At 44.8% G+C, this 16,147-nt stretch overlaps 1 protein-coding gene across 1 annotated transcript; it reads left to right on the top strand.

The window, feature by feature from the left end:
* Nucleotides 1–1,359: 1,359 nt before the first annotated feature.
* Nucleotides 1,360–7,250, top strand: RRM2 (ribonucleotide reductase regulatory subunit M2). The gene is made up of 10 exons (XM_055713457.1): nt 1,360–1,529; nt 1,604–1,681; nt 1,921–2,052; nt 2,171–2,287; nt 2,772–2,905; nt 3,781–3,875; nt 5,248–5,381; nt 5,812–5,916; nt 6,054–6,167; nt 6,549–7,250. The coding sequence occupies exons 1-10, from the start codon at nt 1,419–1,421 to the stop codon at nt 6,699–6,701; spliced, it is 1,173 nt and encodes a 390-aa protein (XP_055569432.1). The 5' UTR covers nt 1,360–1,418; the 3' UTR covers nt 6,702–7,250.
* Nucleotides 7,251–16,147: the final 8,897 nt, after the last annotated feature.

Below are 16,147 nucleotides of genomic sequence, written 5' to 3' on the forward strand. Positions count from 1 at the left end.
CTAAGTCTACTCCATGATCCCACAATTCTTACTAGTTTACAGGTTTATACAATCACCTTCAGTATCCAAAACAACCTGTGTCATGAGTGCTCAAATGAAGAGTAGGTTTCAGATCTTTCTGTCCTACATGAGCATGCCAAAACTGCAACCATTGTTATGTGAATCTTGTTTTTCTTTACTGTTATATTCACTTTGAGTTTTTTATTATTTTTGGTTTTCCTGAACAATTTCTAGTACTGTGGATACAGGCATAAACTTTAATTATTGGTATCTCAATGTTTTATTTTCTCTGGCAGAGAAATGAATAATCTTTCCAATGAGATTAAATCTGCCTACAATTATGGTATACATTTTTTGAATACTTTTTTTTCCAGAAAGCTCAGGCACTTTAAATTTGTTGCTGAACATCTTGGTTGGTAAAATTTTAAAGATTTAGCTCCAGCTAAATAAATTCAGACAACTTTTCAGTCTGTGTTCTCATAGTTGTAAGGATTTCAATGTCATCAGATTTTCAGTGATACGTATTGAGAAACAGTATTTAAATGTTGTGTTTTAATTTTCATCAAAGATGCACAAACTGGAGGGACATCAGCATATCATCAGGTGTTTTGTGAATGAAGCACTGTTCTGTTTGCATCTTGATGCAAGCTTTTTCTCCATATCTTCCTCAACTGACAAAAAAAATATTGTCACTTTACACTCCTTCAATTTTGAGTTATGTTGGAGTAGCAATATACTGGTGATGTGTACTTGGACAATAATTAGGGATTTGATGTGACAATCACTCAAACACTGTCTCAGACAAAAATGTCTTTAGTAATTTCTAATGATTAGATTTAATGGTCCGGGTATTGAAATGACAGCACTGAATATTTCAGGCAAGAAGAGGGTAAAGAATGGTGGAAATATGACCTTATTCATGCAGAAAGAGCAACAGCACATATTACTGACTCATTTCTCTTTCTGCTGAGAAGCCACATTATATAAGGGAGAAACGCTCCTCAAACCGCTTTACCTATTTAGATGTGTGCACAAACGCATGTACGTGCTGCCCCCCGGGAAGCTGCGCCGGCCGCACGGCCGCCGGGCTGCGCTTGCGCTTTCCTCACCGCCGCGCCGCGCGCGGGACAGAGGGGCGGGGCCCCCGCGCTCTCCCGCCTTTTCCGCGCCCCGCCGGCGCCAAAGCGAAGGGCAGGGCTCGCTCGCGCTCGCTCTCTCCCTCTCCCCCTCCCGCCGCCGCCGCACAGGGAGGCGGGGCCCCGGCCGCCGCACCGGTCAATAGAGGCGCGGGGGCGGGCGGCGGCGAGCTGTGAGTGGCCAGCCGGGCGTTCTGGCGCCAAGTTCGAAGGGAATATAAAGGGGCGGCGCGGAGACGCCGCGCTTTCGCTGCTGTCCGCCCCGTGCCAGCCGCCGTCACCATGCTGTCCGCCCGCGCCCCCCTCGCTGCCCGCCACGACCAGCCCCGCCTGTCGCCCATGAAGAGCTTGTCGCCGATGAAAAGCCTGGCGCTGAGCGACAAGGAGAACACGGTGAGCGCCCGCCCCGCCCGCCGGCTCCCCGCCCGGGAGTGCGGCAGGCTCTCACCCTGCCGCTCTCCCCGCAGCCCCCCGTGCTCAGCAGCGCCCGCGTCCTGGCCAGCAAGGCGGCCCGCAGGATCCTCCAGGAGGGCGACGGGAAGCCGGTGAGTGCGCAACGCCCGGGCACCGCGCCCGCTCCTCTCCCCTCTCCCCTTCTCCGGCGGCTGGCGCGGCCCCCGTCCCGCTGCGCCGGCCCCTACGGCCCGTCTCTCCCTTCCGCCCGCGCCCCCCTCCCTCCCGGGGCTGCCCCCGGCCCGCTGCCCTCCCTGTTTCCCGCCAAGGCCTGGCGCCGCCCCGCCCCCGGCGCGGCCCGGCTGAGGCGAGCCCGACCCCGCTGCTCCAGGTGCCGCCGGGCGACGAGGAGGAGCCGCTGCTGCGGGACAACCCCCGCCGGTTCGTCATCTTCCCCATCCAGTACCACGACATCTGGCAGATGTACAAGAAGGCCGAGGCCTCTTTCTGGACGGCGGAGGAGGTGAGGGGGCGGGCGGCCTCGGCCTGTGCCGGGGGGAGCCCCGGGCTCGGCAACGGGCCGCCTACCTGGAGCCCCCGCCTCTTCGTTTATATCGTCGCTGCTTCTGGTGATGTTTCAGGTGGACCTTTCCAAAGACCTCCAGCACTGGGAGTCCTTGAAGCCTGAGGAGAAGTACTTCATTTCTCATGTCCTTGCCTTCTTTGCTGCCAGCGATGGCATTGTCAACGAGAACCTGGTAAGTGTGTTTAAACAGTCCTCATAGATATGTCCCTCGAACGGGAGAATAACCAGGTAACTGCATGTTTGACACACTTGTTGCCTGATCTAGCTTGTTTGTTGGATCATGTGGCGTTACCTGTTGAGCTAATTGGCAAATTGGGGTTGCCTTTGTAATCCAGAAGCTTGCCCAGTCCCCGTGTTGCACTGAGCATTGCTTTATGGCAATACTTGGCTAGTTTGGAGCCCTTCTTATGTTGCCACCTTCTCGGCTCTCTTCTCCCTAATGGTGGATAAGTAAAACTAGTAAGCTTTGCCATTTCTCTTGGGATTTGGAGCTGTGAAGGGGCTATTGCTCTTCATATTGTTGTTAAGAATACACATGTCTGGAATTAATCTGAAAGCGTATTCTGTAGGCTAAGCAAGAGCTGTTACAGCATCAATGCCTCGAACCTGCAAATTTGTTATACATGCTTGTGCAAACACTCATTTATTTCCTCTAGGTGGAGCGGTTCAGTCAAGAAGTACAAATTACAGAAGCTCGCTGTTTCTATGGCTTCCAGATCGCAATGGAAAATATACATTCAGAAATGTACAGTCTTCTTATTGACACCTACATTAAAGATTCTAAGGAGAGGTTTGTATTAGTTGATGATGAAAAATTCAAACCTCTTAAGTGTTGATATTTAAATGATGCATGTCAGTCACTCCGACTTTAAGGTTAACTAGGATTTAAACTAGATTTATGTGGAATACTACTGTTTCTTAAGAGCAGCTTTGCTTCAGAATACCTTTGTCCTCTGAAGTGTATCAGCAAGAGCTTATTAGAATAAGAGTGAAGCTGAAACCACTTTAATACTGAAAAATAAAGGAGTGAAACTGAAAGGTGGAGCAGTCAAATAAGGTGAGTGTATTAAATCATGGAGGATCCCTTCACCTATTAGAAAGCTATATAGAAAAAATTCATCTTGCTATGAAAACTATAGATTAAAATCAAGAAATGGGGTCTTGGAACTAAACACCAGTGTTCAGTTCTGGTGTTGGGTTAAATCTCATGTGGTATTGCAGTGCAATTTGCAGTCTAGGTATACTTAATAGCTGCTACTTTGTAGAAAGCTGACTGTGTCATTTACATTACTGGAATCTCTGAATAGAAATGGTTAAGGCAGAACTGCTAACATGAGAGCTCTGGTGCCTTGCCACTGGGAAGTGGAGGCTAGTGGTTCTGTGGTTTTGAAAGCCTTGTTTCAAGTGTTAACGCTTGATGAAACTGTTCCTCTTGATACTGTTATAGGAATTCATGTGAACTGGTGTTAGTGTGATGTGTAGGTGATGAAAAGGTAGTTGGCTATAAATACAGCTAGACTGGTGCAAATTATGATGGGGAAGGAGACTTAAATATCAGGATGAAGGTCCAGACCACTTCTAAGTGAACAAGGCCACCTATGACAGTGAATGCTTGTTGTACTAGTTTTGCTGATGTCCAGTCCTGATGTATTTTATCTTTCTCAGGGAATTTCTTTTTAATGCCATTGAAACGTTACCGTGTGTTAAAAAGAAGGCTGACTGGGCCATGCGCTGGATTGGGGACAGGAAGGCAACATATGGTGAGTACGTAAATCTATTGGAAGAAAAGGGAAATTTTTTTCCTAAAAAACAGGGAAACCACCATTTCTCTAGACTTCACAGTTAACAGGGATTGTTGTCACAGGGAGAGTATATGCTCTCCAGTGTAACATACTAGTATAATTCTGGAGATGAAGACAACAATTTTTGTCTTGCAAATGAGCTAATGACATGAATCTTTACAAAATTGCTGTCATTTTGAATAATGGTAGCTCATGTAGTGATACGCATATGCCTGGCTATATGATCAAATTGTAAATTGCTGTCACGTGTCCAAAACTGTACTGGCAGTCTGTCTCCAGCAGGCATAGAAGCACTTAGGTTGGAAAAGACCTTTGAGTTCATGACGTCAAACTGTTAACCCAGGACTGCAAAGTCCATCACTAAACCATGTCCCTAAGCACCGCATCTACATGCTTTTTAAGCACTTCCAGGGATGGTGATTCCACCATCTCCCTGGACAGCCTGCTCCAATGATTAACCACCCTTTCAGTGAAGATTTTTTCCTAACATCCAATCTAAACCTCCCAGGCTCAGCTTGAGGCAGTTTCCTCTTGTCCTGTCACTAGTTATCTGGGAGAAGGGACTGACTCCCACCTACCCGCAGCCTCCTTTCAGGTGGTTGTAGAGAGTAGTAAGGTCACCCCTGAGCTGCTGGCTCTTTCAGGCTAAACAACCCTGGCTCCCTCAGCTGCTCCTCATAAGACTTGTTCATCGGTCCTTTCACAAGCCCTGTTGCCCGTCTCTGGACACGCTCCAGCCCCTCCAAGTCTCCCTTGCAGTGAGGAGCCCAAAGCTGAACACAGGATTTGAGGTGCAGCCTCACCAGTGCCCAGCACAGGGGGATGGTCATCTCCCTTGTCCTGCTGGCTGCACTGTTTTGGATACAAGCTGTGCAGTTGGAGGCTGTAACTCTATTGTCTTACTGTTTCTCGATGTCTCACTTAAAAGGAGAGATGAGATGGTACAGATCATTATTTCACTAGCATTAGAGCGTTCATGGTCAAAGTTCCTTACTTAACCAGACACTGATTTAAACCGGCTGCTAAAATGACTCCTTTTATTTTCATCGTGCAGCCTTTGAAAAAGGGTGGTGTTGATGGATAACCTGGGGGAAGGAGTCTTGGCTTCAGCTACTTAGTAGCTACTCCAATTGGTTTTTACTTCCTCTCATGTTAAAAGGTCTGCTTCACGACTGAAAGCCTTTACTGCAATAGTTTTTAAGGACAGGCCTTAGCAGACTTGAGCAGAAACTTGCCTTGGAGAATGCAGTTTGCTGGTCTACTTGCAACTTCTGAGTATTAATCCTGTTAGGTTTTCTCTGTGATATTACTATCAATCTTTTCTTGACAGGAGAGCGTGTAGTAGCTTTTGCAGCAGTGGAAGGAATCTTCTTTTCTGGTTCTTTTGCATCAATTTTTTGGCTGAAGAAAAGAGGATTAATGCCTGGACTCACTTTTTCAAATGAACTAATCAGTAGAGATGAGGTATGAATCAAATTCTAGTGTTTAAGACTGTAATGTGCCACAGTAGGTCAAAGTAATGATACTTGGGTGCAGCCTGTATTTTAACAGGAGTATGTGTAGAAACAGGCAGTCTGTAAAGCTCACTGAAGTGTTTAAGCATGTGTCATCGTGGATCTTGCAGGAGAGACTGAATGAATTTAGCGTTTTACTTTCTCTAAGGTAGGTTAAGGGTTCTCACAGACTCTTGCACTCGGTATACCTTGCCATTTGGAGCAAGTGCAACTAGTACTGGCTGAACTTGCGTATACCTCCTCCTGGTTAAGTAAAAAGTTGTCTGTAGGTAATACTAACGTGATGGGTGCCAAGATGGTGCCATTTATTCTGTGCTACTGATTTGAGTGGCTCTTTTAAATCAGTGTTCCTGAAATAATTTTCTAAAACTTCTTTCTAGGGCTTGCACTGTGATTTTGCCTGCCTCATGTTCAAGCACTTGATACACAAACCATCAGAGGAGAGAGTAAAGGAAATAATCATGAATGCTGTTCTCATAGAACAGGTAATTGTCTGCTCCTTGTTTAGGAACTTGATAGCAATTAAGTAGAAAGCTGGGGAGCTGTTGGGTACAAAATTAATCTAGACAGTACAGAATGTGAATACCAGTTTCTGTATGTAAAGTGCTTCTATTATCTGCAGGAATTCTTGACGGAGGCACTGCCTGTAAAGCTGATTGGCATGAACTGCACTTTAATGAAACAGTACATAGAGTTTGTAGCAGACCGGCTTATGCTGGAACTGGGATTTAACAAGGTAAGACCAATACGCTGAATCTTTCATGGGGAAAAGATAATTACTTCGTCCAGAAACCCACATCCTGAAATGGCTGCAGCAGTATTGGTATAACTTGTAAAAACATTTAGCGGTCCTGCTGCTCGATCCTCTTTGGAGACCCACAGAAAGAAAAGCTAAAGGATACTATGGAAAAAACGCTATGCAAGAGTCACTGTGCTTGTGTACTGCAGCTAAGAGACAGGAATGAATGCAATAAAAAAGGCCTGGGGCACAGATTTTTGTTTGCTGTGTAGTAAGCCTGCTGATGTCATTAGAGATGAGCTGGAAGGAGTCTTAATGCTCTCGCATATTCAAGATGTGTGTACCTGTAGTGTAACCTGAATTGCCTTTGCATTTCAGATTTACAAAGCAGAGAATCCTTTTGACTTCATGGAAAACATCTCTCTGGAAGGCAAGACCAATTTCTTTGAGAAGAGAGTAGGTGAATATCAGAGAATGGGAGTTATGTCGAAGTCCACAGACAACTCTTTCACCCTGGATGCAGACTTCTAAATGAACTGAGACCATATGAGTTAGAGCATGTGCTCCCCTGTTTATAGGGAAATGTTAAATATATTGAGTCACAGTGTGACTTGATTGCTGTACTGAAATCCCACTCCTAAAGTGTGGTGATGTTGGTACTTTTCAGGAGGCTAGTGTAGCTCCAGCAGTAAAATACCTTTTTACTAGGCTTTGCCAATGATAATTCATAGAATGTTTAGGTGTGTCTCTTATAACTTATGCTACTCCATTTTGTTGAAGATAAGGGCACCTTCTGCAAGACAGGAGGTTATGGGCAGCGACCACTAGCTTCTGCTGTTTTTCCCACAGAAAAAGGAGCAGCTGAGCAATTCTAGTGTTAAATTTGCTGAATACTCTGTAGAAAACTCTGGAGGCAACTACATGACCTCCCTGCTTTCTTAGCAGGTTTTAAGTTTACCTTTTTCACTATTGTTTTAATAGTTTGTACATAAACCTGGCACTTTACTGTTGAAAATAAACTCTTGTAATATTTGAGAACAGTAAAATGCAAGTCTAAATCTTTAGACTTTTGCAACCTAACCTTTTATGACTTGTGCTTCTTTCTGGGTATGTAACTTAAAAATGGTGCTGCGAATCAAACTATAAGGGAACAGGAAGAAACATGGTATGGAAGGTGAAGAACTTAGTGAGTTGGATATCTTGGCTGCTGAGAAATAACATATAGCTGGTTTCTGGACTGAATTTTTTCCTTATCTGGGAACAGTATTTCATATAATAAAGAGCTGTTTGAGGGTTGTACTGGCTTCAGTGCTGCAACGGATAAAGCTGTGTGATAATTTCCTTCTGAATTGCAAGCAAATGTAAGTTTTGTGGGAAGTAACTGTGTAGTCATGTGGTTAGTAGATGTCAAGTGAAATTGTTGTACTTGGCTTTAAGATTGACTGTATCAAATGGATGGTGGTTTAGGGTAAATTCAGCTAATTCAGGCTCAGTATTAGCTTCCGCATCATGCAGTTAGGGTTTGGTTTTAATACATAACGGTAGTGAAAACAAAGTACATCTTTAGGACATTGTTACTCCATGCTAAACATGGAGCCACAGGAATGGGTATGCTTAATATAACTTTGGTAAGGGCATATGGTCAGTGAAGGAGTTCCCTGTGGTCTTGGGTTAGTTTCCTGCAAATTATCTGCAGTGAGGTAAAATAACAATGGGATAGACTGAAATTAGCTATTGCTTTGATGTACAAAAAGGAGTTTCTTCCATCTAACACCTAACAAAGACTGTCCTGCAAGTCTGCCCTTCTTCCTCAAGTGTAGCTGGTATGGAAAATAAACTTTACAGAACTCAAAGCATTTCCTTGAAAGGAAAGAATACTGGGGTTTACTGCTTCCTGCTAAAGTGCTCCCTCTGAAGTATAGCGTATATATAGTGCTGCTTTGAGAGATGCTGCCTTCGTATAGAATTAACCCTCTTGCTGGCTTTTGCTCCTTCGCTCTTGATTGCACTGAAGGTGGTGTGTGACTGTTCTTCCCTTGGGTGTCTCAAGCTAGGAGGATGTGCAAGTTTCCAAGGCTGTCCTTGGGAGAGAAATGTAAATAATTGGAAAATCCCAAGGTTCAAAGTCTGGAATTCAAAGTAGAAGATATAAGACTGTTAACAGATGGTGCTCTAATGCCCCTGCAGCACTGCTGGTGGTGATTGCAGTGGTCAGAGATTAATATATTGGGAACTGGAACAGGGATGTGTTAAGTTGGGATAGCCAGACAACTTTTTGAAACAATGAAATGTAATGCTCGTTTTTAGTTAGGCAGGATTCTGGCTAAATACCAGCTGCAGCAAATGGGGCTTTGTGCTTTTCCTTGGCTTCTCTTGGCTGTCAAAGCTTTGCTCAAACTAAGTCTGGTGCGAGGCATCAGCACTCGTGGTGTAAGGCTATGTTTAGAGCATAAGTGAGACTAATAATGTACTGAGGTCACTTTGGATCCAAGTATAACATAGCGGTGTTAATTTATATTAAAGTATGTTAATTTATGTACTTGACATAGAAAAAGGGTAAGACTTCTCTAATGTAAGAGTAGGATATAGCTATATTACAGCACTCTCTTCCCACTAGATCCTTAGTATGTGCCGAGGATCAATACGTGAGAATTATTAGGGCAGAAAGCTTTAATTTGTTCTCCTTAATTTTTGGAGATATGTACTGGAACTCTGTCTTCAGCTTAATATAAAGAACTGCTCAGAATGGATTTGACATGGCAGAGTAATCATTTGTAATGGCAGGTAGGAAGAATGTCCCTTCTAGCCAAGCATTGCTCTTACAGGGTAATAGATACTGTAGACATGGACACATTAGAGATAGATTAGATGGGAATTAGAAGCGATTCAAGAGCATAAGACTTGCTGTGGCTGGTATTAATCTTATCCTGGTGCCACTGATGTCTAAATGCCTACTTAGTTTTTGTTTATGTACTTGCTGTAATGCAAATTGGTTTTTAACATAGTCTGGAGAGAAGCTATGCATCTGGTCCCACCTATTTTAATTTTCAGTTCTCAAAAAGATTTAAATGTCTTGCTTAGGTCATGTCCAATCTTGATAAAATACTTTACTGAAAACAGATTACTTTCCAATTCAGCTGAGATGCCTGTTGCTTTGACACTTGATCCTCTTAAGCATTGAGGAGATAACAATCTCTTATTTCTTTCCAATAAACTACTACTCGGAAAAATAAGTTTCAGTAGAAATAACTGACCCTTTGGAATATGTTTTGGAATGGAGTATGGAGAAGCAGGAGAGATTTGAAGCAAAGTAATGAAAGTACTGATTTTTTTATCCATGTATGAATTGGAACAGCTGTCTAGTAGGGGTTCTGGCAGAGTAATTGCTGCAAGTGAAAAGCGATTAAGCTAGTAGAGGAAAAAAAATACTGCGGGATAAGTAAAACCGGATATATTTGGTGGTGCAATACTCTGATGTCTGTTGTTAATTTATACAGAGCTGATCCCTAGCTCTCCCCTGTGTGCTTTATTGCTGTTAAAATTAATGGCTTTTAATAGCACCAGATAAAATGGAAGAACAGTAACCTTGAGCATAGTTTCTGTTATATTTATTTCCTATTGTAGCTTTAAAAATATAATTGCATGGGTTCAGGAAAGAAAGCTTCTGTAACTCTTAATTGACACATTTTCACTTCAGGTTGTGTCAAATGTTGAAAGCCTTAGAGGATGTGGAGGAGTGAGAGTATCAAGCTAATGTCAGCCTCATCCTCAGGAAGCAACTGCAACAGTGTAATGACAAAAAGAAAATCCCCAGATTTCTCAGATTCCCTGGAGTGATTACAGCAATTTGTGCCCAGAAGAGGTCAGCCAGCCAGCCTGCACATCTGAAGGCAGATGTGGTGGGTTGACCATGGGTGGATGCCAGCTACCCACCACACTGTTCCATCACTCCCCTCAGCTGGACAGGGGAGAGGAAGTAAAATCAAGGGCTTGTGAGTCAAGAAATAAGGATAGGGAGAGACCAGTTATGGGCCACAGACTTGAATTGGGGAAAATAATTTATTACCAATGACATCAGAGTAGGAATAAGAAATAAACCCAAATCTTCAAACAGTTTCCCCCAGCCTCTCCCTTCTTCCCAGGTTAAACTTCACTCCTGCTTTTTCTTTCCCTCCTCCCCTGTCAGCAGCGCAGGGTGATGGGGCGTGGGCTTTGTGGTCAGTTCATAGCATGTTTCTGCTGCTTCTTCCTCCTTGGAGAGGTGTTCCTCACTCTGCCCCTGCTCTGGTGTGGGGTCCTCCGTGGGCTGCAGGGGCACAGCCTGCCTCATTGTGGTCCACCACAGGCTGCAGGGGAATCTGCTCTGGTGCCTGGAGCACCTCCTGCCCCTCCTTCACCGACCTGGGTGTCTGCAGTTGCTGCTCTCACACAGTCTCACTCCTCTCCCTGCTGCAATTGCAGTTGCACAGTAACCTTTCCCCCCTTCTAAACTGTGTTATCACAGAGGTGCTGTTGTGGTGGGCTCATCCTTGGTGCTGGCTCTGTTGGACATGGGGGAGCTTCTGGCAGCTTCTCACAGAAGCCACCCCTTTGTCCCCCTGCTACCAGCATCTTGCCACGCAAACCTACTGCAGTGTATTAACTGGTGCGGTCCCTGAAAGGTAACTGCTTCCTCTGCACCAGTCAATAATCAGAAACTTTGCCTGGCAGAAAGCAGCAGTTGTGCTTGTTCAAAGCCTGCTTTTCACAGGTGACCGTGGCTTGTTTTATTTTAAGCTGTTGATTAGCTCTTGGTGCTTTGGCCTTTTTTTTTGTGCATAGTGACTTATGCAAACTAAATGCTTGCTTCAGGAAGGATTTGAGAGTTATGGAGAGTTAAATCTTGAGTTCTGTTTGCTGATGGACAGCTAGTTTTTTGTTAGGAATTCATCCCTTGGGAGCGTGCCTGAGATGCTGTGATCTTCACAGCACAGTTGTTTGGTTTCTGCTGTAGAACAGTCTTTATGTGAAGAATAGCTGAAAGATTAAGCTAACGGGGGAAAAAAAAATCCTGTCTGGTATGTGTCAGATAGTGGTTTTAACTTCTGAAGTTATGCCCAATTGATCTTTGGAGCAATGGTAATAATGCTACTTCCTGAGCCTGCAGAGAAATGGGGGCCAGGAAAATTTTTATCCCTTTAGAGTGTATCACGGACTTCAGTGATGAGCTCTTATTGATGTTGATAAGCAGAGAAATGGTGGTGGCTGGGTATCTACCCTTAGAGATAGCTGTGGGACTCTGATGGTATGAAGAAGGAATACCACTTTTCATTCCCACATCTGGATGTTACTGGTGCTCTTCTGGGTATCAGCTGAGAAACCTGTGTCGCCATCGTGATCCAGAGGTAAGGCTAAGCAGATCCCCAGGGCATTGACTGGCCACCAGAGCTGTGCCTTTGGATCCTGACTTTAGTTTTCTCCCACACCACATTGTGCTTTGGAATCTGCTGGAGAATCGAGGTTGAAGGGTGAGTGCTTCCTGCTCCAGAAGAATGAGTTGTGTTAAAAGTTCTTGCTGTGGATGCTTATTATTTTTCTGCAAGTACAAATCCTGAAATGCATCAGGGGTGAAGGAAGCTAATACCTTTTCTCTTCCCCGCTGTTAATAATTTTTTTCAAACTTCAAATATATAAAGAAATATATTTTAGTGGCACAGCTCTGCAATTTTTTTGTATAACCAAACCCCTCTTCTGCTTTTTCCTTGGTTATAATACAGTGTATAATCTTGCCACAGGCAATGTTGCTTTGTTCATCGGATGAAGATTGCAGTGAATTACTAGGAGATGCTGAAGTCATATGGCACTTGGGAGCATTTGTCTGATGCTGAACATGTGTGTGGAGGTTTTTGTTTTGGCCTAAGGGTGAGGACTCTGGTGTTGGATACACAATGGTGCTTCTGAGATACAGACTGGGGAAAAATCCATGCTAGGCTAGTTTCTGCTACCAGTTACCAGTAAGTAATTGGTATTTTCCCAGTATTGTAGGATTTATCTTAAAGTAGGGGGGAGTCTGTGGTTCTTAGGTGTCCAAATCTTGGAAGTGCTGAGCTTCCAAAAAGTTGAGCTGTGTTTTAGTTCTCTTTGGGGTTAGGGCATGCTGCTAGTCCTGTTACAGCCTCTTGTATTGCAAAGTGCTGCCGATACAATCCAGGGTGGCTTGTGCAGTCTTTGCTCCCCCTTGGATCAGGCCTAGCAGTCTGGTAGACTTTATTTTTGGATTGTCAGTTAACTAAGCCAGGCATCCAAATGAGTTGCAGGGAAACAGCTAGTCTGCTAAACCAGTCATTTAAAGACTGAGGTGCTTGACCCCAAAGGAAGGTGCTTGCAGGTATTTTTTGCGGATGGACTAATATTTAGGGAAACCAGTTCTTGCAGTGTAAGTATGTCCTGGAGAAAGCGTACCTCCAGGTAGATCCATGGCTGCAAAGGTGCTGCTTGGGCTAGAGCACCAGGGAAGGATGGTCAATGACTCTCTTCCATTCAATTCAAAGTCCCACATGATGCTCAGCTGCATCTTTGACCACTTACACATCATTTTATTTCATATTTTGCTGGCTGGCTCCGATGTCTGTAGCCACATTGCCAGGCATTTCTCCTACCCTCCTAGGCTGGGAGCTGCCTACCTCGCTTGTCCTTTTAGTCAGCTGTTGGAATCCAGCTCCTGAGATGCTCTCCCAGGTGTTACCCCAAAGATCTAGCTCAGAGGCAGTTGCAAGCTGATGTAGATCTGAGTCAGGCAACAGCAAACACCAAGTCCAGCTTTGCCGGTGTCTTCTAGCATCCTTCTGCAGCCCTGGCTGCTGCCCTACTGCCAGGGACTGCAGCCAGTCTGCCTTGTGACCAGTGTTGGCCAAAGCTTTCCTGCTTCCCTTTGGAAGATACCTCATTAAAATGAAAATATTTTATCAGAATTTATCTCTGAACTACTCAACTGGCAAAATCCTGATGTGATTCAAAATCAAGATGAAATGTTTGGCTTCAGCAGTGTTTCTTGTGGTGACTTTATCACTTCCTTTGAACTCCTTTATCTAATCATTTTGTTTTGATGTGACCTAGGAGTTTTCAGTAAGTGTGTTTCTGTCAGTGCTTCAGAATTGTTCTCCATCCTCTTGGCCCTGGATGTCTGCTCTGAGAGACGTTGGAATGTGTTTTCCCAATTCAGGACACAAATAAACAGCAGTCACAGAAGCTGCCCGCTTTAGCTTAATCTCAGTTCCGTAAATAGCAGAGAACATGCTGACAGCTGGATTTGCATAGGTCTCTCATTGGTATTTAATGGAATGATTTATCTCTTCCTTCAATTTTATTTTGAGGGTGATGCTAACATGACCACCCCCCCGCCCCAAAGGAAACCCCAAACTCCTACAATTTCTCTGCTTTAAAAGTTAACACTGAGCAGAGACTTGGCAGGGAAGCTGTGGAGCAATGAGCAGTCATCAGAGGAACGTGAGAAGCAGGGTTTTGACACAGGGAGCGTATTTGAAAGGAACATTCCAGAGCAGAGCAATGTTAGCTGGGCCAGCGTTCAGTGCCTGCTGCGGCTGTGCAATTCTGTGATGCCGCTTAATGCAATCTCAGCTATAAGGAGGACTAAAATCTAATTCACTCCTAAAAGGAATAGAAATATTAATTGTATATTGGATTCTATAATAACTTTAAGCAGAATGCACTGTAGGTTTATCGAAGGCCTAGGAAGAACTTAGCTGTTTCAATTACTGCTTCTGAAAATTGTATCTCATTCTATTGATGAAACTGTTATGGCTGCTCTTGATAATACTGTAAATATCTGCAGATATACAGACTTCGGAAAAGTTACTCTGATCTGGGTTTATTGCCATGTGTGAACTAAGACTGGCAAACACTGAAAAACCTAACAGGATTATTTTTAATACATGTTTCCATAACGTGGTTATCCCTTGTCAAAATGAAAAGCTATTTACTATGCTAAATAGGCTAATTTTATGATAAGTTTTTAATCTTGCCACCTTTCCATTATTTAGCTGTGATTCTGCATTTCACACTACTAAACCCTTGGGATTATATGTGAAATAGCAGGGTGACTGGGTTGCATTTTAATTAAAGCAAAAACGTTTCAAATAAAATGTTAAATATTGCTGCATATATCCAAGAAGCAGATGTGATTTCACCACTTATATCCCCAATAACACATGCAAATCCAGATTAAGACACATCTAAATATGCCTATAAACTCAAGTGCAGCTCTTCAGGCTCCCCAGGGGGGAGTGAATTTTATGTGGCTTGGGGAAAGTTGTTCACCACGATGGAATAATTTTGCTTGAAGGAATCATTTAGGAGTGGGCTTTCAAAAAACAATCCTCACGCGGCTGGTCCCAGTGGCTGTGCAGGGGCTGGCTGGCAGGGTGCTGCTGTGCCCCTTGGGGTGGCACAGGGGGTCCTGGAGGAGCTCTGCAGGCAGAAGGGTGCTCCCATCACCTGCCATCCCCTCCTGCCTGGGCACATAGGCTTCTCTGCCACGGCAGGTAATGGGAAAGTTTATTTTGCAGTAATTTGTGCCGAGTCGCATGTTACCTATTGCAAGCACTATCTCGAGCTGTCACCAGGGGGGCTCCTTGGTGAAGAAAGCAACAGCTGCTCCAGCAGCCCAGGTGACAGTGCCAAGTACCGGCTGTTTATCATGTCCCAGGTGACTGTCACACCGGGGAGGGGGGAACATGGGCTGCTGGGGCTTTCTGTCCCTCTGTGAATAGAAGTACGGTCCGTGCTTGTTTGCTTAGAGTGCAGGGCAAGAGATTACACGTGCAAATCCTGCTTGAGATTTTTAGCAGTCTCACTCCTCCAGTGTGGTATGAGTGCTTCCCTTGTACCTCACAGACACGGGACTACATGGAAGTATGTCACACGTGCTTAATTCACTGTGCAACATGACAGTTGAGGATGGGAAAGGTTTTCTAGTAGATGTGCCATGTGTTTTAGTGAATGCCAGAACTCTGTTACCCACTCTTGCACCCACTGTGCCAGGTGCCTTTTCTGGACTGTAGCGAGCTCTTCTTTTGGGATGCTGGGACCATAGCAAAAAAGCAGTACAGCTCCTGTAGAGCAGGACTTCTCAGGATGCAGCCACAAGTGCTGTCAGCAGGGAGAGGTCCTGATGTCTGTTAATCTTGACTTCTTCCCTCAGGAATCAGGGTCATGTCTCTCCTTCCAGCCTCCAGTGGATAAAAGCAATCCAAGTAGGAAGGTGGATTTCATGGGGTGGATGGGAAGGTGTGATAAGAAGAAAACGGAGAGGGGCTCTTCATTTTGTCCTGCACATTACCTAATTGGGGCTGTTCTCAGCTCGGGGTAGTGTCAGTCCAGGAGTAATTTGTATCAGGTGCAATCACACAGTGAATTGAGGGTGAGGTGCTAACGGTGGGTTCAGTAGGTCAGAACACTGGTGCATGCCTTCCCCCTGCTCCTGAACAAAGCACTGGACGATATTTAACCCAGGTGGAAGGCAGGTGCATCCAGCTTGCTGAGAAAACCACATATTGCTGTGCTGGTTGTTCATTTAAAATGGATTGTATGTAAACGGAGGTGATGTATCTTCTGAACAACCGCAGTGGGTTCCCTACAGTGTGGCTACCTGGGTAGCTTTGAGGACCAAGCCTGTGTTCATACAGGTGCTGGCCCGGGGGTGATGCTGGAGATGTGGCTGCTAGCTGGGGATGGAGCTGGCTGCAGCGTGGTGCCCAGCCTCAGCTGTCACTGCTGCAGCCCTGCCACACAGCACAGCAGCATCTGCCTCTGAATGTGGCTTGTACCTGCACCTGCCTAGTAAAAGCTCTACAGCAGCCAGCAAGAGTGGCTCACAGCTCCCGCAAACAGCTGGCTGTGAAAACTCAGAAGGAGTTTCCCATGGGTTAGGTGAGCCCTTTAACCAGTTTTATGTGTAGTCAGTTGTGCCTTCCTCATAA

The sequence above is a fragment of the Falco cherrug genome, chromosome 6 (assembly GCF_023634085.1).
Source record: "Falco cherrug isolate bFalChe1 chromosome 6, bFalChe1.pri, whole genome shotgun sequence".
Lineage (NCBI taxonomy): Eukaryota > Metazoa > Chordata > Aves > Falconiformes > Falconidae > Falco > Falco cherrug.

Coding starts and splice junctions, on each gene's coding strand:
- RRM2 (XM_055713457.1), top strand. CDS start 1,419: ATGCTGTCCGCCCGCGCCCCCCTCGCTGCCCGCCACGACCAGCCCCGC. Junction 1,682..1,920: donor AGGAGGGCGACGGGAAGCCG/GTGAGTGCGCAA, acceptor CCGCTGCTCCAG/GTGCCGCCGGGCGACGAGGA. Junction 3,876..5,247: donor GGACAGGAAGGCAACATATG/GTGAGTACGTAA, acceptor TTTTCTTGACAG/GAGAGCGTGTAGTAGCTTTT.